This window comes from Mizuhopecten yessoensis, unplaced genomic scaffold, assembly GCF_002113885.1.
Source record: "Mizuhopecten yessoensis strain PY_sf001 unplaced genomic scaffold, ASM211388v2 scaffold785, whole genome shotgun sequence".
In the NCBI taxonomy this organism is placed as follows: Eukaryota; Metazoa; Mollusca; class Bivalvia; order Pectinida; family Pectinidae; genus Mizuhopecten; species Mizuhopecten yessoensis.
The window spans coordinates 118,179-144,641 of NW_018403720.1; the positions used below are offsets into that span (position 1 = coordinate 118,179).

Consider the following 26,463-nt stretch of genomic DNA (forward strand, 5'->3'; position numbering starts at 1 on the left):
CCCTGTTGTTTATCCGATCAGTCTCAAAAGTTGCCCTGCACAGCTAGGACCAAGGGGAACCTACATATAAAATTTGAGAAAGATCCCTCTTGTACTTCTTGGGAAATAGCGATAACAAGAATTGTTTAAGGACAGACGAAGGACGGCGGACAACGGATGACAGATGGACAGACGACGGACCACGGACGCAGGGTGATTTGAATAGCCCACCATCAGATGATGGTGGGCTAAAAACGTAACCGAGTTGAACGGGTAGGTGTACAGCAATTAAATACCTTTGCAATCAAATAGAAGGCGATAGAGAACGAATTGCATTTTATTCTTGTTTGTCCATTCTACAACGAAGTAAGAACATAATACATTGGTAGATATTACAGAATTAGGGCTACAATGATTAAATCAATTAACTTACTTTCTATTAAAAATAAGAAGAAATTGAATTATCTTTCCAAATTATTCATTGCTGCTTCACAACCGAGATCAAATGAATAAAACTAAAACTAAAACTGAAGAATAAACACTATAGCCTATAGTAGGACAGCACACCATACTTTCTACTTTGGTTTGTGTGCCAATGTCAGTATAACAAGGATAGACACTATAGGACAACACACCATACTAGGTCAGTTCTCTAGTCACATGGTTCTACTTTGGTGTGTGTGCCAATGTCAGTATAACAAGGATAGACACTATAGGACAACACACCATACTAGGTCAGTTCTCTAGTCACATGGTTCTACTTTGGTGTGTGTGCCAATGTCAGTATAACAAGGATAGACACTATAGGACAACACACCATACTAGGTCAGTTCTCTAGTCACATGGTTCTACTTTGGTGTGTGTGCCAATGTCAGTATAACAAGGATAGACACTATAGGACAACACACCATACTAGGTCAGTTCTCTAGTCACATGGTTCTACTTTGGTGTGTGTGCCAATGTCAGTATAACAAGGATAGACACTATAGGACAACACACCATACTAGGTCAGTTCTCTAGTCACATGGTTCTACTTTGGTGTGTGTGCCAATGTCAGTATAACAAGGATAGACACTATAGGACAACACACCATACTAGGTCAGTTCTCTAGTCACATGGTTCTACTTTGGTGTGTGTGCCAATGTCAGTATAACAAGGATAGACACTATAGGACAACACACCATACTAGGTCAGTTCTCTAGTCACATGGTTCTACTTTGGTGTGTGTGCCAATGTCAGTATAACAAGGATAGACACTATAGGACAACACACCATACTAGGTCAGTTCTCTAGTCACATGGTTCTACTTTGGTGTGTGTGCCAATGTCAGTATAACAAGGATAGACACTATAGGACAACACACCATACTAGGTCAGTTCTCTAGTCACATGGTTCTACTTTGGTGTGTGTGCCAATGTCAGTATAACAAGGATAGACACTATAGGACAACACACCATACTAGGTCAGTTCTCTAGTCACATGGTTCTACTTTGGTGTGTGTGCCAATGTCAGTATAACAAGGATAGACACTATAGGACAACACACCATACTAGGTCAGTTCTCTAGTCACATGGTTCTACTTTGGTGTGTGTGCCAATGTCAGTATAACAAGGATAGACACTATAGGACAACACACCATACTAGGTCAGTTCTCTAGTCACATGGTTCTACTTTGGTGTGTGTGCCAATGTCAGTATAACAAGGATAGACACTATAGGACAACACACCATACTAGGTCAGTTCTCTAGTCACATGGTTCTACTTTGGTGTGTGTGCCAATGTCAGTATAACAAGGATAGACACTATAGGACAACACACCATACTAGGTCAGTTCTCTAGTCACATGGTTCTACTTTGGTGTGTGTGCCAATGTCAGTATAACAAGGATAGACACTATAGGACAACACACCATACTAGGTCAGTTCTCTAGTCACATGGTTCTACTTTGGTGTGTGTGCCAATGTCAGTATAACAAGGATAGACACTATAGGACAACACACCATACTAGGTCAGTTCTCTAGTCACATGGTTCTACTTTGGTGTGTGTGCCAATGTCAGTATAACAAGGATAGACACTATAGGACAACACACCATACTAGGTCAGTTCTCTAGTCACATGGTTCTACTTTGGTGTGTGTGCCAATGTCAGTATAACAAGGATAGACACTATAGGACAACACACCATACTAGGTCAGTTCTCTAGTCACATGGTTCTACTTTGGTGTGTGTGCCAATGTCAGTATAACAAGGATAGACACTATAGGACAACACACCATACTAGGTCAGTTCTCTAGTCACATGGTTCTACTTTGGTGTGTGTGCCAATGTCAGTATAACAAGGATAGACACTATAGGACAACACACCATACTAGGTCAGTTCTCTAGTCACATGGTTCTACTTTGGTGTGTGTGCCAATGTCAGTATAACAAGGATAGACACTATAGGACAACACACCATACTAGGTCAGTTCTCTAGTCACATGGTTCTACTTTGGTGTGTGTGCCAATGTCAGTATAACAAGGATAGACACTATAGGACAACACACCATACTAGGTCAGTTCTCTAGTCACATGGTTCTACTTTGGTGTGTGTGCCAATGTCAGTATAACAAGGATAGACACTATAGGACAACACACCATACTAGGTCAGTTCTCTAGTCACATGGTTCTACTTTGGTGTGTGTGCCAATGTCAGTATAACAAGGATAGACACTATAGGACAACACACCATACTAGGTCAGTTCTCTAGTCACATGGTTCTACTTTGGTGTGTGTGCCAATGTCAGTATAACAAGGATAGACACTATAGGACAACACACCATACTAGGTCAGTTCTCTAGTCACATGGTTCTACTTTGGTGTGTGTGACAATGTCAGTATAACAAGGATAGACACTATAGGACAACACACCATACTAGGTCAGTTCTCTAGACACATGGTTCTACTTTGATGTGTGTGACAGTGTCAGTATACTCTGCTTTGTTATCCTCACAATCTGGTTCACCTTTTACAGAATGGTCAATGTTTGAGGCCCAGCTCCTTCCTGGTTGACCATTACCCTGATCAGGTACAGTGTGTGGCGATTGCTTATGGTGGATATTTCCAGTCGGATTATCAGTAACTGCTGGAATGTATATCATTTCTGGAATTCTATCGGTTTTAGAGGAAGATCTTGTCAATTTCATATCAACAGGAGACAGCCCGACTGTAACAGCCTCCTGTAGATGTTCATGTTCTACTGTCTCCCGTTCAATCACCACTGTGGGAAGCTCAGCAGAAGATATGTCATCATCATATTCCATTGGCTCAGTTTTTATTATGATTTGGCTTTCGTCAAGGTCATTGGGCGTAGACTTATGCACAGCGGGAGAGCCATATGGGTCAAATTGCTCTCCTGTCGCTGTTATCATACTTTCAGTAACATCCAGATTTTGGCTGTTTAAATCTGGTTGTTTCAAGCTGTGATGGCTTATAGTTGCCTTAGGTTCCCTTTTCCTTATGAGAATTGGTGATTGTTTCTTTTGTTTTCTTCTTTGAAATGGAATTTTTAACTTCTTCCGGTCTAGTGGTAGGCTGAAGTCACTTTGCTCTGAATTTTGTCCGTTTTGAACATTAGAGTGATTCCCATTATGAACATCCACGAGATTCTCTACCATCTTATTTTCCTGTGGTTCAGATGCTGTAGATATTCCAGATGAAAGGCAACTGTATGATCGTTTTAGAGCCTTCCGAACAGGTCCTGTCCCAACTTGGTCTGTTGTCACTGAGATTGGGTCCTCATCAGGACCACACATCTCCTGGCCACTGATGTGGCTGTATCTGGTAGCCATTCCTGAATTATCATTTTCCATGTTGTCTGTTGATTGAAAAGCATATTCAAAATGTTCATGTATTTTGCCGGAGATGATTGAATTGATCAGGTTTTTATTTACTAACACACCAGGTGTACTAACCATACAACACACACAGCGAAGCGTGTTTGTATCGAGCCATTTAGTGTTGGTAAAGCTGCTATTAATTTGCTGGAGGTGTTTCTCGACAACCTTTGGAGCCTTCCTCGGGAAGGTATTGAGGCGTTTCAAGTGCTTTTCAATACTATTAAGTAAGACAACTTGTTTCATCTGCAACTGATAAACGCTCACAAAGCAGATATTGGTCAGTTTGAATGCTGTAAAGGGAGTTTTGTTAATTATGACAAAACCAAATTTAATGATATCCAGGTCTGTCTTATCTACAGATTTCAAATCCACTAAGCCTGAGTATGTCCGATTTGTTCTACCAAACCCAGATCTATCAATGTCCTCTACAACCGCATGGGTCAAACCAGAGCTAGCACCATCTGGATCCTCATTATTTTTTACATGACTGGTGATTGTTTCAGAGCTCACACTGCTTTCGTGGCCCTGAGGGAGAGATTCAGGACTAGTGATGGTTCTAGCGGCCCCAGGGTGTGTTACACTGGTTTGCTGCTCGCCCACTGAAACTTTGTCCCTGCAGTCTTTGTGCACTGGTTGGGCAATGGTTAACTCAATGTCAGTATAAACATCGATTGATGAGCTTTCCTGTACCATGTGACCCAGACATGCCATGCACCACATCTGACCACTTTTTTTGATGTAAAAATTCTCATCCATACTAGCCATTGACCAGAAGCTGCACCATCGAACCACCCCTTGCATCTGATGTAGATCACTTTGAAACTTCCTCAGACTTTGGACTGTTATCATGTATTCATGCTGCAATTGTATTCTGGTAGTGCCTTGTCTCATCAGATAATTCCTCAAATCTTTGGCTAAATATTTCACTTCAGAACTGTGCTCACTCAGATAGATGTCCAAGTGATCTCTCCCCTGGTTGGCAAGGAGTTTGTGCTTGATTTCAGCAATGCTGATATACCACATACCCTCGTAAAACTGTCCAGTCATCTCCTGACCGTGGATGAGCAGCATGGTAATGCTGGGTAGGTATCTCAGCATGAGAAATTTCTCTTCATAGAGGACTATCTGGTCTGCCATCACTGATCTCTGCTCTTCTGGATGGCATCTACATTCATGCGGAAAATGCTTTTTCAAATTTTTCATAACTTTCTTGGATGATGTTTTCAAATGATTAGTCAGAACAAGTGCATCATTTCCTCTGACTTTCAATTTGGTCAGTACATCCTTTACTCCTATTGAGGCAGCTGGTTGGGATGCAGTATTTATCTCCTTTTTCCGATTTTGTTTACTTTCCTTGCATGTTTTTGGTGTAAGTTTGGTGCTGGAATGCTTTTCCAATTCTGCAGCAGTTGTCGAAGTTTTGCTCAATAGTATATTTGACCGCTGATTTTCAACAAAATTATTTTGAACTCTGATATTTCCATCTTTCTCCAACTGATATTTCAACATTAATGATTTGTGCTTATTAAAGTTACCTATGGCTGTGGTATTAGAAGGACTTTGGACTAAAGTTTGTATTGGTAGGGGTGTCCGAAATGTTTCGAGTAACTGCTTTGTGTCAATAACTTTTGACTTTGAAGATGTTGCATTAAAATGAAATAGGTCAGAATGATTTGAGTCCACGTGTGGTGACTTAGGAAATGACAAGTGAATTCTGTGTGACTTAGATGTTGATAAGTCACTGCTGTGTGACTTAGATGTTGCTGTGTGACTGCTGTGTGACTCAGATGTTGCTGTGTGACTCCTGTGTGACTTAGATGTTGCTGTGTAACTGCTGTGTGACTTTGATGTTGCTGTGTCACTGATGTGTGACTTAGGTGTTGCTGTGTCACTGATGTGTGACATAGATGTTGATGCATCACTACTGTGTGACTTAGATGTTGCCGTGTCACTGCTGTGTGACTTTGATGTTGCTCTGTCACTGATGTGTGACTTAGATGTTGATGTATCACTACTGTGTGACTTAGATGTTGATGTGTCACTGATGTGTGACTTAGATGTTGCTGTGTCACTGATGTGTGACTTAGATGTTGATGCATCACTACTGTGTGACTTAGATGTTGCTGTGTCACTGCTGTGTGACTTTGATGTTGCTCTGTCACTGATGTGTGACTTAGATGTTGATGCGTCACTACTGTGTGACTTAGATGTTGCTGTGTAACTGCTGTGTGACTTTGATGTTGCTGTGTCACTGCTGTGTGACTTAGATGTTGACGTGTCACTGCTGTGTGACTTAGATGTTGCTGTGTCACTGATGTGTGACTTAGATCTTGATGCATCACTGCTGTGTGACTTAGATGTTGCTGTGTCACTGATGTGTGACTTAGATGTTGAGGTGACACTGCTGTGTGACTTAGATGTTCACGTGCCACTGCTGTGTGACTTAGATGTTGACGTTCCACTGCTGTGTGACTTAGATGTTGCTGTGTCACTGATGTGTGACTTAGATGTTGCTGTGTCACTGCTGTGTGACTTAAATGATGACGTGTCACTGCTGTGTGACTTAGATTTAGAAATTGATTTATAAACCAGTTTTATTTTTGGATCCTTTGATTTTGGTAATTTAGACTTCATGTCATTAATAACATCATCAATATCATTGGTTTTCTCAACAGTGTCATCTCCGTAAACTGAAATCTTCTTTTCTGGTTCCTGAATAACTTCAAACACTGGCGTCTCCTGTAAGAAATGCAACATAGATATTTAATGCACATGGTCAGCGTTTGGAAATATCAGGGACCAATACAGGTTTAAGGGGGCATTTACCTCAGTTAATTTAGGAAGACTATTGTCAGTTTTATATGAAGATGACCAGCCCTCATTAGTCAAGAAACTCCAAGTTTGTGATAAAGTTAGATTTAGATACAAACATGGAATCATTCCTTCCTAACTGTATAGGATTCCATTTTTGAATTTAGTGTTTTTGTTTACTTATCTAAACAAGATATCCCAGAGAGATCTTGACGCCCACTATTGGTACCATCTTCATTAGTTCTTTGTCAGTTTGATCTTTTCTCTTATCTATTTGATCGAGTCATGTTAACAGTAAATGCACCTTGAGGTAACTTTGATCAAAATATAATACTGCTGTGTATAAAAGACAACCTTCAACGTGAGCTCGTTATTTCACATGTTCACTTCTACAGTACTTAATGTGAATGAAATAGGGACGATCATTGCAATATGAGAAAGATATGTAAAGTCGTACATTGTACTTCCTGGAAAATAGTGAGAATATTATTGAAATATGTCAAAATCCGAAAGGACAGCCTGTGACCATCTTGTTTTTTTCCCAAGCAGTCTCAAAATAAGACATGCACAATTATGAACCTTAATATGAAATCTGAGAAATAATTTTCAAGTGCTTTTTGAGAAATAGCGATAACAAACTTTTCAAAGTTAAGATGGCTACCTGGTATCCATGTTGTTTTTAAGATCAGTTTCAATATAAAACATGCACAAGTAAGGACCATAGGGAACCTTCATATGAAATTTGAAAAAGATCCCTCCAGTACTTCCCGAGTAATAGCAATAGCAAAACTTCAATGTCAAATCAAAGATGGCCGCCTATGGGCCATTTTGTTTATGCGATCAGTCTTAAAGTACACATGCACAACTATGGACCAAAGGTAACCTTCAAATCAAATTTGGGAAAGATCTCTCCAGTACTTCCTGAGAAATAGCGATAACAATAATTGTTTAAGGACGAACTAAGGGAGATCTGAATAGCCCACCATAAGGTAATGGTGGGCTAATTAAAAGAGTATAAGAAACTCTTTTAGCTGTTCAAACAGGCTATGCATTTTTTGTGAAAGATCTGACATATTGTTCTACACCCTATGTACCTTTGTGAATCTTTGTTTGAAGATTTGAACATATTGATCTGAACTAAGATGATTTTTATAGCCATTTATTCACTTCTAACACGTCATATTAATTAAAACCATAAACTTACATCGCATAATGTCATAAACTTCAGTAAGTCTCTTTTAATTATTTGTCAGTCAGTTAAACGTTTTGTCAAATTTAAACATTTGGCATTGAAATTTGGTCAAGGTCATTCATTTGAACAAACTAGATATAACCAACTATAAACATGTATCACAGCATGCGACTGCCGAAATATAATTACCCTAGGCTTCTGTTCTGAAGATGCTGAACAACTTTAACATAACGTAAATATGAAATTGCAATTGGGTCAAGGTCATTCATTTGAATAAATTTAAATGACCCTTCATCCCAGTATGTTACTGGCCAAATATCATCAACCTTGATTTCTTCAATATTCAGAAAAATTCAATTGAAGGTTTTCACACATTTGACCTTGAAGGTTTGTCAAGGTCATTCATTTCCACCGACATCATAGCCCCTCATTCTATAATGTAAGTTACCAAATATCACTGCCCTAGACCTCTTGTTTATGTGATCTTGAATATGGGTCATGGTCATTCATTTGAATAAAACTGATATCATTTTATTCTGGAACAAATATTACCACATTAGGCTCAGTAATTCAGAAGAAGTCGTTATTGTGTTTTCAAAACATTTGAACTCTGACCTTGACCTTGAATACAGTTGAAGGTAAATCAGTTGAATTTGACAGCCCTTCATCACAGCAGGTAACTGGCCTTAGATCTTTTTGTTATTCAGAAGAAACCCTTTAAAGAATTTTAACAAATTTGATTCATGTTAACTTGAATATTGGTCAAGGTCATCCATTTGAACAAACTTAATTGCCCTGCATCCCATCATGTTACTGACTAAATATAATGTACCTAAACCTTTTAGTTATTCTGGAGAAGTTGTTTGAAGTCTTTTAAAAATTTGATTCATGTGACCTTGAATATGTGTCAAGGTAAATCATTCGAACGAACTTGAAAGTTCTTCATCCCAGCATTCTACTGGCCAAATATAGTCACCCTGGGTCTTTTGATTATTCAGAAGAATTTGGTTAAAGCATATAATTGACCCCTGTGACTGACCATATATTTGCAATTGGTTGAATGTCATTCATCTGAACAAAATTGATAGCCCAGTATGTTACTAGCAAAATGTCATCGCCCTAGGCCTTATGGTTATTCCGAAGAAGTTGTTGAATTTTTGAAAAAAAATGACCCCTATGACTTTAAATATGGGCCAAGGTCATTCATTTGCACCATCTTGATAGCCCTTTATCCCAACATGCTACTTGTTAAATTCAACAGAAGTTTTTAACACATTTGACCTCTGCAACCTTGAATATGATTGAAAGTCATTCTCATGAACAAACTTGAAAGCCCTTCATCCCTGCATGTTTCTGGCCAAATATTATCTCCTTTAGTTATACAGAAGATGTTGTTTGAAGTTTTGAACAAATTTGACTTCTGTGACCTTGAAAATGGGTCAAGGTTGTTCCTTTTAAACAAACTATACAGTCCTTTATCCCAGCATGCTACTGGTAAAATAGCATCATCCTAGGCCTTTTGGTTACCAAGAGAAGTCGTTAAAAGGAAAATGTTGATGACGGACAGATGGAGGAAGGACACTGCACCAAGGCATAAGTTCTAAAACGGTGAGATACAAATTATCCCAGATACCAGGGCTAGTAGACACTAATAATCCACTAGCCTGAAATAAAAATCTGCTAGTCCAACTAATACAAAATGGATCAAGCTGAGGACATGATCTAGATCTATATCACATTCACAAATGTATGTTTTTCTTATAGATACAAATTCAATTTATAATATTATTTACCCCAACTAATTGAAAATCAGTCCAGTTACTAGTTCCAGTGTATCAGAAAGTATACAAAGAAACATGGCGGACAGCATGATTACTGTTGGCAGGGATGCATGGAAAAATCTCACTTGGCCCTTGAGGCCAGGTAAGTTAAAAAAGTTAACAACCCTGATCTTGGTTTTCAGATCAGTCCAAAAAGTCTATATGAACTTAAGTACTATCAAATGATGGTGGGCTAAGAAGTTGGGAAAATCCACATTCTGGTTTCACAGATGAAGTCTTTTGAAGGTTTTGCACTCTGTGACCCAACTTCTCAGCCTCCTAGGGAGTCAACCTCATCTTGACTAGCAAATCTATTTCCCACTATGGGCTTATATAATTTATAATTACCAGCAAGTTTTGCCAAAATCTGACAGAGAGTTTCTGAGAAGTCAAAAATATGATTTTTATGCACGATGGACGAAAGGCAATTGTAATAGATCTTCGCCTAAAGAAATTTCAAACTTTTTAAGACAATGCAGTAAGATTTGATAATCATGTACATGTATAATAATGTAATAAGTATTGCTGAAAAACGGCAATCATAATCCAATGCCAGGGTAAGAACATGTTTGCCATATATATATGCTGTCGTATTCTACATGTAATACAACACAAAATTCACCAACTGATGCTGGGAGAGTTAGAAATTAAGAATGTAACCAAAATCTCAAGGTTTGCAAACAGTATTGAACCTTAGCTCTGTTCATAATGACGTCAGTTTAACTGTACCTACAGTATAAAGGCAGTCCAAACTCCAGGGTTAGGTTCTCAATATACATACCTTTCTGCATCCTTGGTCTCAGGACAGAAATGATGGCTTAGGGTTGGCTATCTGATAGGTATTTGACATGAATTCATTTTTAGAAAATAGCTTTGAATCACAAGGCTGGCAGGCATTTCTTAACGTACTTTGAAAACTATGTCTATTTATGAAAGATCTTACTGTTATGCTACCTCGTGTTTCACTTTTATATTTAATCAAAGCAGTAGTATTGATCAGTTCTATGCAGGCCTAGGATTCTAGTGCAGTTTAATTTCCAGACTAAACTCATATCACCCACAATATTGCAATCATGGACTCTAATTCTGATAAGATATCAAATGCAAGGATGCAGATCTGATATATACAGTGGAATCTGTATTAAGGAGGGCGTCTAAAAGCGTGTGACGTGTACCTACATATGCAAATGTCAATTTACCTGGTCACCGGTCATGTCCACTACTCCGGCCTCTTGTGACTGTTTTATAGCATCCAGACTGGCCTCCACAAGTGCATCCCTGTGTAGCAAGACAGGAGAGTTGAGAAGAATCATCCGTCCCTTTGCAGGAATTATAGTGTATTTGGAAGCCATCTTAAGGGTCTGTACCACACTCTGTGGGATATGTAATAGTGGGCTCCTTGGAAGAACATTGATTGTCTTTGGACTTTGAGCTGCACTATCACCACTTTGGGCCGAACTGGGTGAATCAATGGCTGCTGCCTGTTCCATTTGAGTCCAGTTTTGAGTACAATTGTCTTTCCTTACAGTAGTCACAGTTTTTTTTCTATGCTTGACCTGTTCTGTTGTTGTCTTGTTTTGAGTACATTTGACTTGACTCTTAAATTTTGTAATCACCGTTTGGCTACACCGGACTTGTTTCGTTAATGCATCTTTTAGAGTACACTTGATTTTCAATGCTTTAGCCAACTTTCTAGAACACTTCTTTTGCCCCTTTGGATTCACCTTTTTATAAAAAAATCTTTTTCTGCCTCATCTTTTTCTCATTTTGATTATAGTTGGCTGGCATTATAAGCAATATTCACATTTTCAGAAATTTCATTCGCCCTGATTTTGTCACATTTTGAAAACACTTGACTTGCTCTGTGTCTGCCACTTTTCAGTGCACATTCAGAACCATTTTCTAGCCTCTGTATAAGACCCAAATCTCTTGACAATGTTACTTTCCTGACCTGATTGTGAGAATATTTACACTAGTAACAGTTGGGTACATCTGACCATGCTCTTTTTCTGTATGTATCACATCTGATTTTCCTCACTGCTTCTGAAGGTCACTAGCTAGCCAGCCATTATGAGAAAAAGCCTGTGATGGCCAATTGATGATCAAGAAAACATAGACCAGTCAAAATGCAGGACTCAAAAGCTGGGTTGTGATGACCAGTCAGTTCTCCACAAACCGTCCATGTCTACAAGTAAAATAGATACTAGTAGTTATCACAGAGGTCATAACTTTATAAATTATCAAAATAAGTTTAGGGCAAATGATATTAGATATGTGTTTCCTATTCACCTTACTATCAATTCACTTTCCCTGCTTGAAACATTTAAAGTCAAAATTCAGAAAAACAAGTTCAACTTTTATAATAATTCCAGGTTCTTATACATGTATACCGCTTTTATCACAACCTAGTTCGTACGTAGGTCGTCTCAAAGCGGTTCACAAATTATTATTCGTGGTTACAGGCTTTTACAAACAGCCAATATCTTTCTCAACTCCCTGGGGAGCATACAGCTGTCTGCTGGTGCTGCCATTTCGGCACTCATCACTAGCATTCAACAGTTCCAGCACTGCCCACCCAGGCACTCATTTACAGCTGGGTAGACTGGAACAAGCAGAGTCAAGTATCATGTTTTAAAGATACAACACTGTGGTGCGACTCAAACCAGCAACCCTTCAGTCACAAGCCCGGCGTCCTACCACTAGACTACTGTGCCTCCAGAACAACCAAGTTGAATTCCACAAATGCTTATAATTTATTTAACCTTTTAAATGGAATTAAAAACAAGAGACCCAGAAGGCCTGTATCGCTCACCTGGATAATAAAGCAACCATGGGAAATTATTCTTATTACATAAAATCCCTCCAATTGTACTGAAGAAGAGAGATTTTAAAGATTCAAACTTCAAATTCCCCTATTAGGCCTTGCCCCTTTATCCCTATGGTAAAAGAAGGATTTTAAAGGTTTTACCTCTTTTCTCCTATTGGGACTACTTTGCCTCCAGGGGGGGGGGGGGCACACCCATCATTTATACATAACTGAGTTACCTTGGCCTAAGGATGCTCCAGACCAAATTTAGTCAAAATCTACTGGGCTGTTCAGGACTACAGTAGCGTTTTAAAGGAAAAGTTGATGGTCAGACGGATGCTGTGGTATGGGATAAGATCGGTCCAGGTGAGCTAAAAAAACACTCTTGAAAAATGTCACCAATACCTACAGATCAAGGAGTTACCTCAAAAATAACCTGCACTCAAAATGCTAATGGAACAAAAAATACACATGATATAATGTGCTAGCCTTATCAAAAGTAGGGTTTCAAGTGATTAATTTATATATATATTATATAATTCATTACACATAAGAATATATTATGTATCAGAGAAATCTGTGAAAATATTGAAATCTCTTGTAACTCTTTTCACATATTTTGAAAAAAAATGCAAATTCATGAACATAAAAACAAAATTAAAAGTTTTTGAGAACTACTAAACAGTATTTTAATCAAAATTTAAACATGAAGTTAAAACATTGTGCCCATCAGTGTCTGAGTTATTATCATTCTCCTATTTTCATTTGTCATCTAAACAGAAAAAAAATGTTCCATACCTTTTGAGAACATATATAAAAACATGTATAAATATGTTATTTATTTTACAACATTTATGAATATTTTTTTCCATCTTTTATTAAACCGACTCTTGTTGGCCCAGATGAAAGTGCAAAGAGGGTTTAATATTATGTGGCTTTAAAATCAATGGCTAAAATCCTTTAAGGACATGCCTCCACATGTAATGTGTATGCGTGCATGTGTGTATGTTGGTGCAACTGCCTCCTTGGGATAGCACAGATCCTATACAGACTTTAAGTGCTACCACACCCAAATTCTATGGCCCCTAGCATAGTATTTCACTCAGTCACATTATAATGACCACGGGTAAATCAGTTGTTGAAATTACTCTTAATGAATAACAACTACCATTTTTAAAGACTTTGGTATGGCCCGGGCTGGGGACAGAACCCATTGCCACTTAGTCGAACGCTCAATAATATGGACTTGGCCAAGCAAGGCGCTAGGAAACAATAAAATGTTTTTTAGGAAGTAGAGAGAAAGTGTAACGATTCCAAATGTTGTAATGGGGACAATGTCCCCTTAGCCTCATTGTCCCCTTAGCCTGAATGTCCCCTTAGCCTGAATGTCCCCTTAGCCTGAATGTCCCCTTAGCATCAATGTCCCCTTAGCCTCATTGTCCCCTTAGCATCAATGTCCCCTTAGCCTCAATGTCCCCTTAGCCTCAATGTCCCCTTAGCCTCAATGTCCCCTTAGCCTCAATGTCCCCTTAGCGTCAATGTCCCCTTAGCAGACGACACAGGAGAAAGCCCCAATCTACAGGGGGCCCACATTAGTGTCCTTTTATGTTGTTGTATACAGCAGACCTTTTCTTTCCCTGCAGGGGAGTCTAAATGTGGGGGGAAACCAGAGTAACCAGAGAATACTCATGTGCTTGGGCAGGGGACCCAATTACCTATCCACTGTGCCACCCGACCAACCTTACAGCAATAACACTTGGTTAGGGCAATATGAGAAAATATTTTTTACCAATGATTTGATGGACCTTGATTTGACAGCTTAAAAATAGTGCGATTGAAGATGGCCATGACACAGAATACATGGTCAGGGTCATTAGAAGAAGTCTATCTCAGAGTTTTTGTTGTCGAAATCAGCCAAATGCAAGTTTAGAAGAAGTTGACAATATCACAGCCAACCAGATGCCAGGAGGGTCATTCTGGATTCTATCAACCTGAAAAATCATCACTTGCTGCTAAAGAAAATAGAAAAGTATATGAAAACGAGAGATCCCAGAGGGATCTTGGCGCCCACCTTTGTACCATCTTCATTAGTTCTTTGTCAGTTCAATCTTTTCTCTTCTTTCCTCTGATCTGTTTGATCGAGTCATGTTAACAGTAAATGCACCTTGAGGTAACTTTTGATCTAAACTTAATACTGATGTGTATGAAAGCCAACCATCAAAGTGAGTTTGTCGTATCACATATTTACTAGTACAGTACTTAATGTGAAAGAAATAGAATCGATCATCGCAATATGAGAAAGATCTATTTAGTTCTTCCTTCAGCCATTTTGTTTTTATTATCAGTCTCAAAATATAACATGCACACAGTCCGGCGGAGGGGACTATAAACGGTGTCCCGTGTAGGAGGGTCCAACCTGCACGTAAAAAATCCCTCTGTGTATTGTCGAAAGAGTAGGCGCGTTAACGCCGACACAGAGGATAGGGATAGATTAGATTACACTTATTATCGATGATTCGACGGACTTCCAAAATATAGGAACAAAATAAAAAAAAAAAAAANAAATATAGTATAAGCCCAACAACTTAAAGACCCCCCATAAGACCAAATACTAATAACCTTTTTTTATTTTATTTTTTTATTTATTTTTTAAATAAGACATACACCAGAGAATAAAGGGTAAATATCTGCATACACCATAGGGACCCCTCGGATAATCTCAAACTCCGGCCAAATCTGACAAGGAAACAAAGTACTGTACCTAACGGAAGCAGAGACGTTTCCCTACTGTCGGGCTCAACCGGCAGTAAGAGACCCGAGGTACATAACAAATATAATATATATACCTCCCTATAAGAACAGGAATATATGCAATAAATACACTTTACAAATAGACAAATATTTTTTTTCTTTTTTAAGTACATATATACACTAATATAAGCCACATTGGCCAATTTCGAGTCCCCTCAACGACACAAAAACATTAGTAAGGAGCAACAATCACAGATACAACATCCAGCAAGACACACCATTTCGGACCAAGGAGTCGTCTCCAAATTACACCACAAGATAAGGATAGGATAGAATAGACGACTCCAAACCACCCCCCGAGGGAAGGCAACTTCCCTCACGCCGACAGAACACTGACTTCCGTCAGTGAGATGAAACCCGTAAGGGCGGATTCATGTAGGCGCGAAACCCGTCATCCATCCATCCATCCATAACATGCACAACGAGGGATCAAGGGGAACCTACATATCAAATTTGAGAAAGATCCCTCAAGTTATTCCTGAGAAATAGTACTAACAAACCTTCAATGTCAAAAATCGAAGATGGCTGTCGGTAGGCCATTTTGTTGAACTGATTAGTTTCAAAAGTAAACATGAACAATAAAGGATAGTGGGGAACCTGTATATAGAATTTGAGAAAGAACCGTCCAGTACTGAAGCAGCAAGATGACCAGGGTCAGGGCCCCAGTGGATGTCAGAGGCAGTCCTAACCTAAAGTGGTTATAATAAGGACAACAGATGCTTTTTGCAGTCAAGCAAGGTTGTTAAAATCTATGTTGCGTCTGCTAAATAAGTGGCAGGAAAAAGGGCACATTAGGCCAGAGAGGGCACTTTAATTAAATAATTAAGTGCCAAACTTTTTGGTTTAGTGTGAGGTCAAAAAGGGCACTTTAATTAACGACTAATTAAGTACCCCTATTGGTCTAATGCAAGGCTAAAAAGGCACTTTAAATAATGTGCACTTTTTGGTCTAATGTGCCCTTTTTCATGCCACTTCTCGGTGCCTTTTTTTCCTGTGGGAACTAAATGCTCTATTTCAGGGATCAAAATTTTGAGTTGGCAAGACGTATGTGAAGTAAATAAACAAAAAAAATAACTACAGATTTCTGTAAAGTATATTTTAAGCCTGGAAGATAGTATAAACTATATGTGGACTTCTTGGTTTCACTTGAACATGGAATTAGATTAGCAAGACAGTCTACAAAAAATGAAAACTTTTGTTTTTTTAACTGAAGTTTGAATTGTGTCCTACCCCTAGCCTTTATTTAGAAAATTGAAGCTTATCTTTATTGTTGCACAACATTGTCTACAAAAGGATGCTTTTAATCAGTTCCATCACTGACTTTTTCATTAAAAATAAAAATCTGTACATTTTCCATTAACCCATGGACAATACTTATATTTAAATAATTCAGGGGTTATGCTGTATTCGAATTTGTTAAAGAAAGCCTACTGAGCAATCTTTTGCACAAAATCAAGATTTGACTTGAAGACTTGTTAGGCCTGCATTAATATTTGCGGAGATGTTGTGTAGATAAACCGTTCGGTCCGCACGAACACGTCTTAGAATTTCTATCATTATTTTGAGAAATGTGCTGAATCGAAAATTATAATTGCTTGTCGGAGTACGTAAAAACCTCTTCGTACTTTTCATGTCTTGTCCCTTTCTGCTTTTTTGCACTTCCAGGTGGCGCTTCAGGTGGGGCTTTACAGTACATAATGGAGATGAGTTTGAAATGTGGAACGAAACACGAATGACTTATGTTTTATTTCGACCATAAAAATCCTTCCAAAAATCAATATGATCTCAGTATTTAGAGTAATGTACAAATATAATGAATTCGCATAATCTTTTTAATATGACATATTGTTTCTTTTGCACTTTTTCTTTTCGGTTTATTTATTTCGTTTTTTATTTTACACTCACCACACTTGTGCTTGACTTTCTCGGCGATGCCTTTTCCTCTAGACTACTAGGCCTATTTATGTTCACCGCAGCAAGTTTCATGACGATGGAATCACCGAAAAGATCATGACAGTATTTAATCTGCCATTCGCGCCTCGATTTAATCACGAGGTCCCCAGAATGTTCTCTACTGAATAGATGTTGTCTTATTCGAGACTCCTCAAATTCGACTAATTTTGCCATAGTCAGCTGATAGTAAGATGTAACGATGCGTCTTCGATTGTTGTGTGAATATGTACATGAAATAATTAAGAACTGGCAAATAATTTCATTTTCTTGGTTGTGAATTTCTCAATCTGGCGCATTCAAATAAACTTTTCAATTTGTATAACATCTCAATCTACCGGAAGTTGGCTGTTGAAGTACCACGACCGATTTTCGTCTGTATCCATTGTCGGTAAACTTTTTAATTGTATGCGCAAATAAACATGTGAACATAACTCAGGTTATATATGATTAATCTTTGAGAGTTTAAGCCTTGAAGTGTTAATTCAAAATTACATCTTCTATGTATTACGCTGCAAATTAGACGGAAGTATATGTGTGCATGTTGCTTGTGTTCCCAAACTAGGATTGTATTTGCAACCTGATTTACATGTGATACCCCTTCATCCATTCAAACTTGTTACTCGGTAGTGCATTGTAGGGTGTATTGGTAAAGGGTAAGTGTCAAGGTAAAATCTTAACCTTTGCTAGTACCCTGACTGTGTACATCTTTCGCCTGAACTGTAATGTTTATTTATCCGTTGAAATTGTCCTTTTTAACAGGTGTCAATAGATCAAGGAGAATGTTTTGATTGATCAAATGTGTTTCCATATCCAAAATTGACATAAGAATACATTTAACACATTAGGCATTGAGACTTGTTTCTATTATTATGTATCATATATCCTGAAGAATTGTGAAATAGTCGTGACATATACCCTATATGTACAAAAGTGGTTGTATAAAACGGAACCAATGGAGATGAAGCCTGTAGTACCACCATCGTCAACGCAAACGTCCAATCACATAACTGACAGGTTGGACTTTGGCACTGATAATGGTGGGGAAATGACGTCGGAGATGCAGGATGGAGATTTAGAGGAGGGAGAAATAGAGTCGGAGGCTGAGAGTGTGAAAGATGCCTTGAACACAATAGAACCAGAGAAGATGTCAATTACAGAAAATGCATCAGAACCAGATAATGTTCCAGATGAAGATGTTGAATCAGATGGAGAAATTGTGTCAGAGGCTGAGTTAAATGAGACGGAAACCAAGGCAGCAGGTAATGCAAAGATGTGAACAAATCATATAAAGGTTTCAGTGTTGCTCTGCATCTGTTGCATCCAAAATGGATACAGATGTTGAATTTACTGACATCTTCAACTCTGATTGGTAAACTCCAGAGTTATTGGAAAGTTTAGTGGCAGATCTAGAGCTGGAAACAGACTGGGAGCAACACATTTAAAAAAAATGTGCTTACAATAATGATGTATGTTTTTATAATATGTTTTGTTCCTATCCAACATACAGTGAATTGAGGACATCAATATGTATTGTTTTTACACAAAAAATCTAATCACAACAAATAATGCATTTATTGTTTCACCCTGGTAAATCTTGCGGTAACCCTGGTAGAAGATAGGAGTATATTTTTTTATTAAATATTTTTTTTGTCAGTTATAATTATGTAGAGCAAAGAACTTGACTTGAACAGTGCTGGTCTGTACTTGACTCATTAAGTATGTTCTTTAAATTTTTTCTATTATGTTCCACTCTTTTGTGAATTAGACCTAAGTATCACTTGAAAGAATGTAATTTTAACAGTGCATGAGGACAGAGAAATTGACAGGAGGGAAAATGAAGCACAACCTCCAAAAACAATAAAGCGCCCCCGTGCTGTGCTGGAGCGGAAAGGGGAAGATGAGTCTGATGATGAAGTGCCAGCAAAGTTCCTGCGTGCTGATAGTATTGAGAATGTACCCAAGGAACCTGGAGATGGAACCCAGGAATTTGAGATTATAGATGACCTGGGAGAGGTTGAAGGAGAGAATGAAGGTGAATTCTACAGCGATGACGATCTGGAAGACAGTGAAATCTATGCCTGGCTTGATGAGGGCTTTGAGCGACGTACCACAGGAGACTGTCCTATACAGAGAGAGAAGGTTGTTCTGACAGGTAACTTGCTGGAATGATAAATACACACTTAATGTTTCATTTATTCTTATAGAATGTCTAAAGATAAGTTAAACATAGTAAATCACTGCGTGGAAAATTGGTCAATGGTTTGAGAAATTGACTAGGCTTGGATTAATGATATTGTAGGAAAGTGAAAAGACAATGAAAAATCTTGCATTGTAAAAGTCTTCTCAGCAGACAGTCGCTCGAGATTCATTCCCAAGTTCAGATTAAAATAATGCATTATGTAAGAAAACATAAAAGTATGAAAATTACAGCTCCTCTTAAAGTTTAGCAGGGTAGGGTTTGTGATTGTATCTTTCATTTTCAGAGAGGGGAACCAACCCATTTGAGGTGTTGCCAGAGGGCTGGGTAGTGATCACCCATAACAGTGGTATGCCAGTATACCTACACAAAGCGTCCCGAGTGTGCACCTTGGCTCGTCCTTACTTTCTTGGACCAGGCAGTGTCAGGGTAATGTACAACAGATTGAGCCCAAGAGGTGATGTTTAGGACACACATATTTGAGTTCTAGACTCATGCTTTTCTTTTTGGACTTGTTCACATTTTGAGAATCCACTATATAGTACATTCTTGGTAATGGGGTTCATTGACATTGTCAAAATGTTATTTATGACCCATCTGAATAAAAACCTACACATTTTTTCAAAACAAATGAATAATAATTTTTCTTTTGATTGTTTTACAAAAAGAGAATGTGTATTATGTATTTCAATTTTAAGCTTATTTTGTCAGGCATCTTTACTTATTTACCTGGTACAATTCTCTAGTTTTGTAGCCAAGTATGTTACAAAAGCATAATGTTGCAAATTGAAATTGAGTCTTGGGATTCCAGTATACTCAGAGTTTTTCAGCATGAAAGCTAATTTTACACACAGGTCGGAGACAATTGATCGCTTTCAATGCTTTGTCTTTTTGTGATATTAAGATTTGAACCTCAAACTTTTCAGAAACATGACATTCCTGTAAGTGCTGTTCCCTGTCTACAGTACAGGAGGGAGCTAGATAAAGAGAGGAATTCCAATGATCAACAGAGCCCAACTGTCTGTAATGGTAAAGATTCAAACATGCCAACCGAGTCTGTGGAAGCACCGCCACTACCGCCACCAGAACCAATCAGCAATGGGGACACTAACGAGACAGGTATTACCTGTGTACAGCTTGCTACTATAACTTCATATTTTTATTTTAAGCCCACCGTCATCCGAATCACCTATCATCCATGGCCTGTCCTTCAACAATTCCTTTTACTGCTATTTTTCAAGATCTGAAGTACTTGACAGATCTTTCTCAAATTTGATATGAAAGTTCCCCTTGGATCAAAGTTAGAAATGTATATTTCATTTTTGGACTTATCGAAAAAATCAAGATGGCTACCAGATAGCCAGCCTTCTTAGATTTTGAGAGTTCAATATTGCTATAGCTGTTTTTCAAAATGTTCTTGACAGATCTTTCATATGAATGTTCTCTTTGGTCCAAACTATCCATAGTGGTAACTGTGCACATGTAGGTTTGATGTAACTCTATAAAAGATTTTTAGCTCGCCTGGTCCAAAGGACCAAGGTGAGCTTATGCCATACTGTGGTTCCGTCGTCCGTCCGTCAACGATTTCTTTAAACAACTTCTTCTTCTTAACCACTGATTGGAATTTAACTAAATTTGACTGGAAGCATCCTTAGGTGGTGGGGAATCAAAATTGTACAAATGGTGGGGCTGACCCCCCAGAGGGCTGAGGGGTGGGGCAAAAAGGGGGCAATTTGGCTATATTGCTTTAAGCCACTTCTTCTCTGGAACTAAGAGATGGATATCAACCATATTTGACTGGAAGCATCCCTAGGTGGTGGATTCTCTGGAACTAAGAGATGGATATCAACCATATTTGACTGGAAGCATCCCTAGGTGGTGGAGATTCAAAATTGTACAAATGGTTGGGCTGACCCCCCAGGGGGCTGAGGGGCGGGGCCAAAAAGGGGGCAATTTGGCTAGATTGCTATAAACGACTTCTTCTGTAGAACTATGCACTGGATATCAATCATATTTAATCAAAAGCATTCATGGGAGGCAGGGATTCAAAATTGTACAAATGGTGGGGCTGACCCCCCGGGCTAAGGGGTGGGACCAAAAAAAGTTTATTGCCTGGAAATGGTTGAGATCCCCACCATATAACCACATATACAATTGCTGAGTATAAAGAGAAGAATGCACATTTGCTTCCAGGATGGCCCTAGGGTCTGGCCCCACCCTTGGAAACATAGTCCTTGGGCCATAACTTTAAAACGGCTGAGATCCCCACTCAAAAACTATATATACAAATGCTGGGCATAAAGAGACGAATGCAGTCACAATATTAGAATAGACCCTGGGGTCTGACCGAACCCCTAGGGACCTAGTTTCTTAGTCACAGCTTGGAAACAGTTGAGATCCCCACCCTATAACCATATAGACAATTGCCGATTACAAAGAGATGAATGCACATATGCTTCCAGGATGGCCTTGGGGACTGCCCCACCCTTGGAGACTTAACCCCTGGGTCATAACTTTGAAATGGTTAAGATCCCCACCCCAAAACTATATATACAATTGTTGGGCATAAAGAGACAAATGCAGTCATGATATTAGAATTGACCCCAGGGTTTGCCCCACCCTTGCAGACTTAACCCCTGGGTCATAACTTTGAAACGGTTGAAATCCCCACCCCAAAACTATATATACAAATGCTGGGCAAAAAGAGACAAATGCAGTCATGATATTAGAATTGATCCTGGGGTCTGGCCACAACCGTAGGGACCTAGTTTCTGAGTCACAGCTTGGAAACAGTTGAGATCCCCACCCCATAACCATACATAAAATTGCTGGGCATGAAAAATTGAATACAGATATATATGTTACAAGGATTGGCCTTGGGGTCTGGCATATTCCCTTGGATCTCATTTGAAGAATATTCTGCCATGATTGCTTAGATATCCAGGTGAGCGATACAGGCCCTATGGGCCTCTTGTATTGAGTTGGCGGGAGATCTCCTTCTACGGTTTTCTATCGATTTCTTTGAAACTTGTAGGATTTATAATCATGATATCAAGTTGTGTTTAATGAGTTGGAGACTAATCTTTTGATTACTTGTTTTCCTCAAACTGTCAAATTAGAAAATTAAAGAAAACCGAACATTTACTTTGTAGTGAAAGGTGAGATTTAAAGCATGCTAGATAGCCACTCTTAAGGTGATGCAAATCTTATTTTAATGCAAGATAGTATATAACACTATATGGCATTCGACGGGCGCATATTGTTCCGCCCTGCGATACTCTTGTTTACAATCTCATGCACACTATAAACATAATTGGGTTGCCCTATTGAAATCATGGTGTCTGTCTGTCTGTCTGAAAATCTACACTTCATTTTCAGACGTTATCTTGGAATAAGAAAGTAATCTTGCTGAAATTTAACTTTGTGATACACTGTGAAATGTATTCTGTGCTATAGCTATAGGGATTTAAAACAAATCCTACAGACAAGCTAGGTCAAAGTCACTGTTACTAAAAATAGACCTTCTCTAAGATTCCGAAAATTCAATAATCTTTTTGAAATTTGACATGGTGATATGTAGATATGCAAAAGTGGTTTAAATAGTTTTTAAGATCAAGGTCAAAGTCAAATTTACAATTTATGAAAATAGAACATTGGGGGAGGGGTGAGTGTGATTCATTCAGACACATGACGGGGGTGGGGGGGTAGGGGGTGTCTTGCTGACCTGTCAGCGTTCTAGTAGCAAATGAAGTTTTGTCAGTTTTTAAAGTCAAAGTTTTAATTCATCATAACTCAAGCATTTCTATTTTGACTATAGTTTTGACAGGAGAACAGGAGACGTCCTCAGTCACAACTGTAGATGGAACAGTGATAGCCCCACCTGTCAAGATAGAATATGCAGAGGACAGGAAGAGGCAGAATACAATAGGTGAGCTACATTGAAGTCATTTTGATTGAATTTTCAAAGTGGAATGCAAGAAAAATGGAGGGATTCAAACCAGATATAATGTAGAGCATCCTTGGGGGGAAATGGGACTCAATTTTGTACAAATGCATTATGTGGCCCCCCTAATAGGGGCAGAGGGGCGCAGGCCCTATTGGGGGAAATTTCAAATATTTCCTTACGAAACCAGTCTAAACAACTTAGTCTCTCTTTGCGTATTCAAAGCAAAAAATCTGTTGCTTTTGGTCAGCCTAGCATGTCATACGCACCTCCGACTACTATAAACACTCTACTGAGTCTGTTTAATCTACATATATTCATATAGACTGGTATTGTAAGGAAATATTTGGTGTTAGGCAAGGAGATGCACTTAAGTCCTAGTATTCCCAAATACAAGAAAAGGTGTTTTTTAAGGCATTGTAGGATAAGTATGAAACTTTCACAAATTTTAAAAATACCAATATATATTAAAAAGTAATATATTTGCCAAGTTATCCCAAAATACCTTTTATGTACAATCAGCACATAATTTCATAAACATTGGAAATAGGCAGAACAATTGATAAAACAATTGATGAAATGGGTTAACTTTAACGATTAAAACAGATACTTTCCTTCAGGCTAGGAGACTTAAAATTACCAGCAAATCAAACTTCATATGATAAATAAGTTGTTTTACAGTAGTTGTGGTGGCAAATGCCATTTTTAGCTCACATGGTCCAAAGGACCAAGGTGAGCTTATGCCATACCGTGGCGTCCGTTGTCCGTCCATCAACAATTTCTTTAAACGACTTCTTCTTCTTAACCACTGATTGGAATTTAACTAAATTTGACTGGAAGCATCCCTAGGTGGTGGGAATTCAAAATTGTACAAATGGTGTGGCTGACCCCTCAGGGGGCTGAGGGGGGGGGCCAAAAAGGGTTGTTTGGCTATATTGCTTTAAGCGACTTCTTCTCTGGAACTAAGTTATGGATATCAACCATATTAGACTGGAAGCATCCCTAGGTGGTGGGGATTCAAAATTGTACAAATGGTGGGGCTGACCCCCCAGGGGGCTGAGGGCGGGGCTGAAAGGGGTCAATTTGGCTAGATTGCTATAAACGACTTCTTCTGTAGAACTATGCACTGGATATCGATCATATTTTGTCGGAAGCATTCATAGGAGGCAGGGATTCAAAATTGTACAAATGGTGGGGCTGACCCCCCAGGCTAAGGGGTGGGGCCAAAAAAAGTTTATTGCCTGTAAATGGTTGAGGTCCCCACCATATAACCACATATACAATTGCTGAGTATAAAGAAAAGAATGCACATTTGCTTCTGGGATGGCCCTAGGGTCTGGTCCCACCCTTGGAATCATAGTCCTTGGGCCATAACTTAAAAACGGTTGAGATACCCACCCCAAAACTATATATACAAACGCTGGGCATAAAGAGACAAATGCAGTCACGATATTAGAATAGACCCTGGGGTCTGACCGAACCCCTAGGGACCTAGTTTCTCAGTCACAGCTTGGAAACAGTTGAGATCCCCGACCTATAACCATATAGACAATTGCTGAGTATAAAGAGATGAATGCACATATGCTTCCAGGATGGCCTTGGGGACTGCCCCACCCTTGGAGACTTAACCCCTGGGGTCATAACTTCGAAATGGTTAAAATCCCCACCCCAAAACTATATATACAATTGTTGGGCATAAAGAGACAAATGCAGTCATGATATTAGAATTGACCCCAGGGTTTGCCCCACCCTTGCAGACTTAACCCCTGGGTCATAACTTTGAAACGGTTGAGATCCCCACCCTAAAACTATATATACAAATGCTGGGCAAAAAGAGACAAATGCAGTCATGATATTAGAATTGATCCTGGGGCCTGGCCACCACCATAGGGACTTAGTTTCTGAGTCACAGCTTGGAAACAGTTGAGATCCCCACCCCATAACCATACATAAAATTGCTGGGCATGAAAAATTGAATACAGATATATATGCTACAAGGTTTGGCCTTGGGGTCTGGCATATTCCCATGGATCTCATTTGGAGAATATTCTGCCATGATTGCTTAGATATCCAGGTGAGCCATACAGGCCCTATGGGCTCTTGTTTATTTGTATGTTAACTTTGATATGTAAGAAAACAAATCAGGACCTGAAATTCACTTCAGCCACAGCTGCTGAGCAAATATTATATGTTATATTATATTATATATCAAGTGTGTATTGAATAATTATGTACTCTATGTAAGTGTATTCAAATAAGTAAAATTTCAACTGAAATGTAAATCAAGTTATTGAGAAAACAATTCACTTTTCATTTGAAAATTACCTAAAAGAACCTCCTGATCTAATCCTCTTTTTTTATTTAAACGATCTTTAAGTGACGATTGATTTTCTGTTACTTTTCGTTATTTATATATGCCTGTTTAGTTTATACATGTTTTCAAAAACAGAAATAGTTCTATTTTGTTTTTTTAGCTCATTTTGAAAACAACTTTGTGATTTACCCTACCTCTTTTGGTACCCCCAAAAACCACTTTCGGTTAAAACTTTTACCTTGGTTTTTGCTCATGTAATAGGACATCTTTAAACAAATTAAGGAGGTGAAACCGAATATACCAAGGCCCAAAAAGGGCTCTATAGACACTCATCCTTCAAGTGAAGTCATAAGTCGGTCACTTACAGGTGACCTTTAACCTGGAAAAATCTGTAACCTGTTTCTCTTGTGTTATATTTCAGATCCCAATGAACTTCGAGACTATTGTGAAAAAGTGTTTGAATTCAGGACAATCACAGTAAAAAAGTTCAAGTGAGTACAACATTAGGCAACAGTGTAGACTTTGATAATATTTAATAAGGCCAAAGCTAAATATATGTTTGCAGTGAAACTACTGAGCCAAAAAAATGTTCATTTCAAAATTATTTTTTTTATGACAAAAAACCCCACATTTTAATATGTAAAATGAAATAAGCAATATAGATGTAAAAGAGTATTGTATATACCCCTGAGACATAGGGGAAGTAACATTTGCCATGTCCCTTGAAACAAAGGGGAAGGAACATTTGTCATGTCCCTT

The 26,463-nt window shown here is 38.6% G+C and overlaps 3 protein-coding genes across 3 annotated transcripts in view; 1 reads left to right on the top strand and 2 right to left on the bottom strand.

Annotated features, from left to right (window-relative positions):
* Positions 1-300: 300 nt before the first annotated feature.
* On the bottom strand, positions 301-6,273 carry LOC110452882. The gene is made up of 2 exons (XM_021501605.1): positions 5,977-6,273; positions 301-5,676 (listed from the first exon to the last, which is right to left on the bottom strand). Exon 2 carries the CDS (start codon positions 5,364-5,366, stop codon positions 2,907-2,909), a length of 2,460 nt encoding a protein of 819 aa, XP_021357280.1. The 5' UTR covers positions 5,367-5,676; positions 5,977-6,273; the 3' UTR covers positions 301-2,906.
* LOC110452887 lies at positions 6,273-16,989 on the bottom strand. The gene is made up of 3 exons (XM_021501620.1): positions 16,923-16,989; positions 10,880-11,865; positions 6,273-6,596 (listed from the first exon to the last, which is right to left on the bottom strand). The coding sequence occupies exons 2-3, from the start codon at positions 11,168-11,170 to the stop codon at positions 6,279-6,281; spliced, it is 609 nt and encodes a 202-aa protein (XP_021357295.1). The 5' UTR covers positions 11,171-11,865; positions 16,923-16,989; the 3' UTR covers positions 6,273-6,278.
* A 224-nt stretch (positions 16,990-17,213) lies between these two features.
* LOC110452894 (microprocessor complex subunit DGCR8-like) overlaps positions 17,214-26,463 on the top strand; it is a 49,823-nt gene continuing 40,573 nt past the window's right edge. Inside the window, exons 1-6 of the mRNA XM_021501632.1 lie at positions 17,214-18,509; positions 19,052-19,402; positions 19,734-19,876; positions 20,374-20,566; positions 23,265-23,375; positions 26,126-26,195. Of these exons, the coding sequence (XP_021357307.1) occupies positions 18,203-18,509; positions 19,052-19,402; positions 19,734-19,876; positions 20,374-20,566; positions 23,265-23,375; positions 26,126-26,195 (1,175 nt within the window). The 5' untranslated portion in view covers positions 17,214-18,202. The remainder of the gene's footprint in view (positions 18,510-19,051; positions 19,403-19,733; positions 19,877-20,373; positions 20,567-23,264; positions 23,376-26,125; positions 26,196-26,463) is intronic.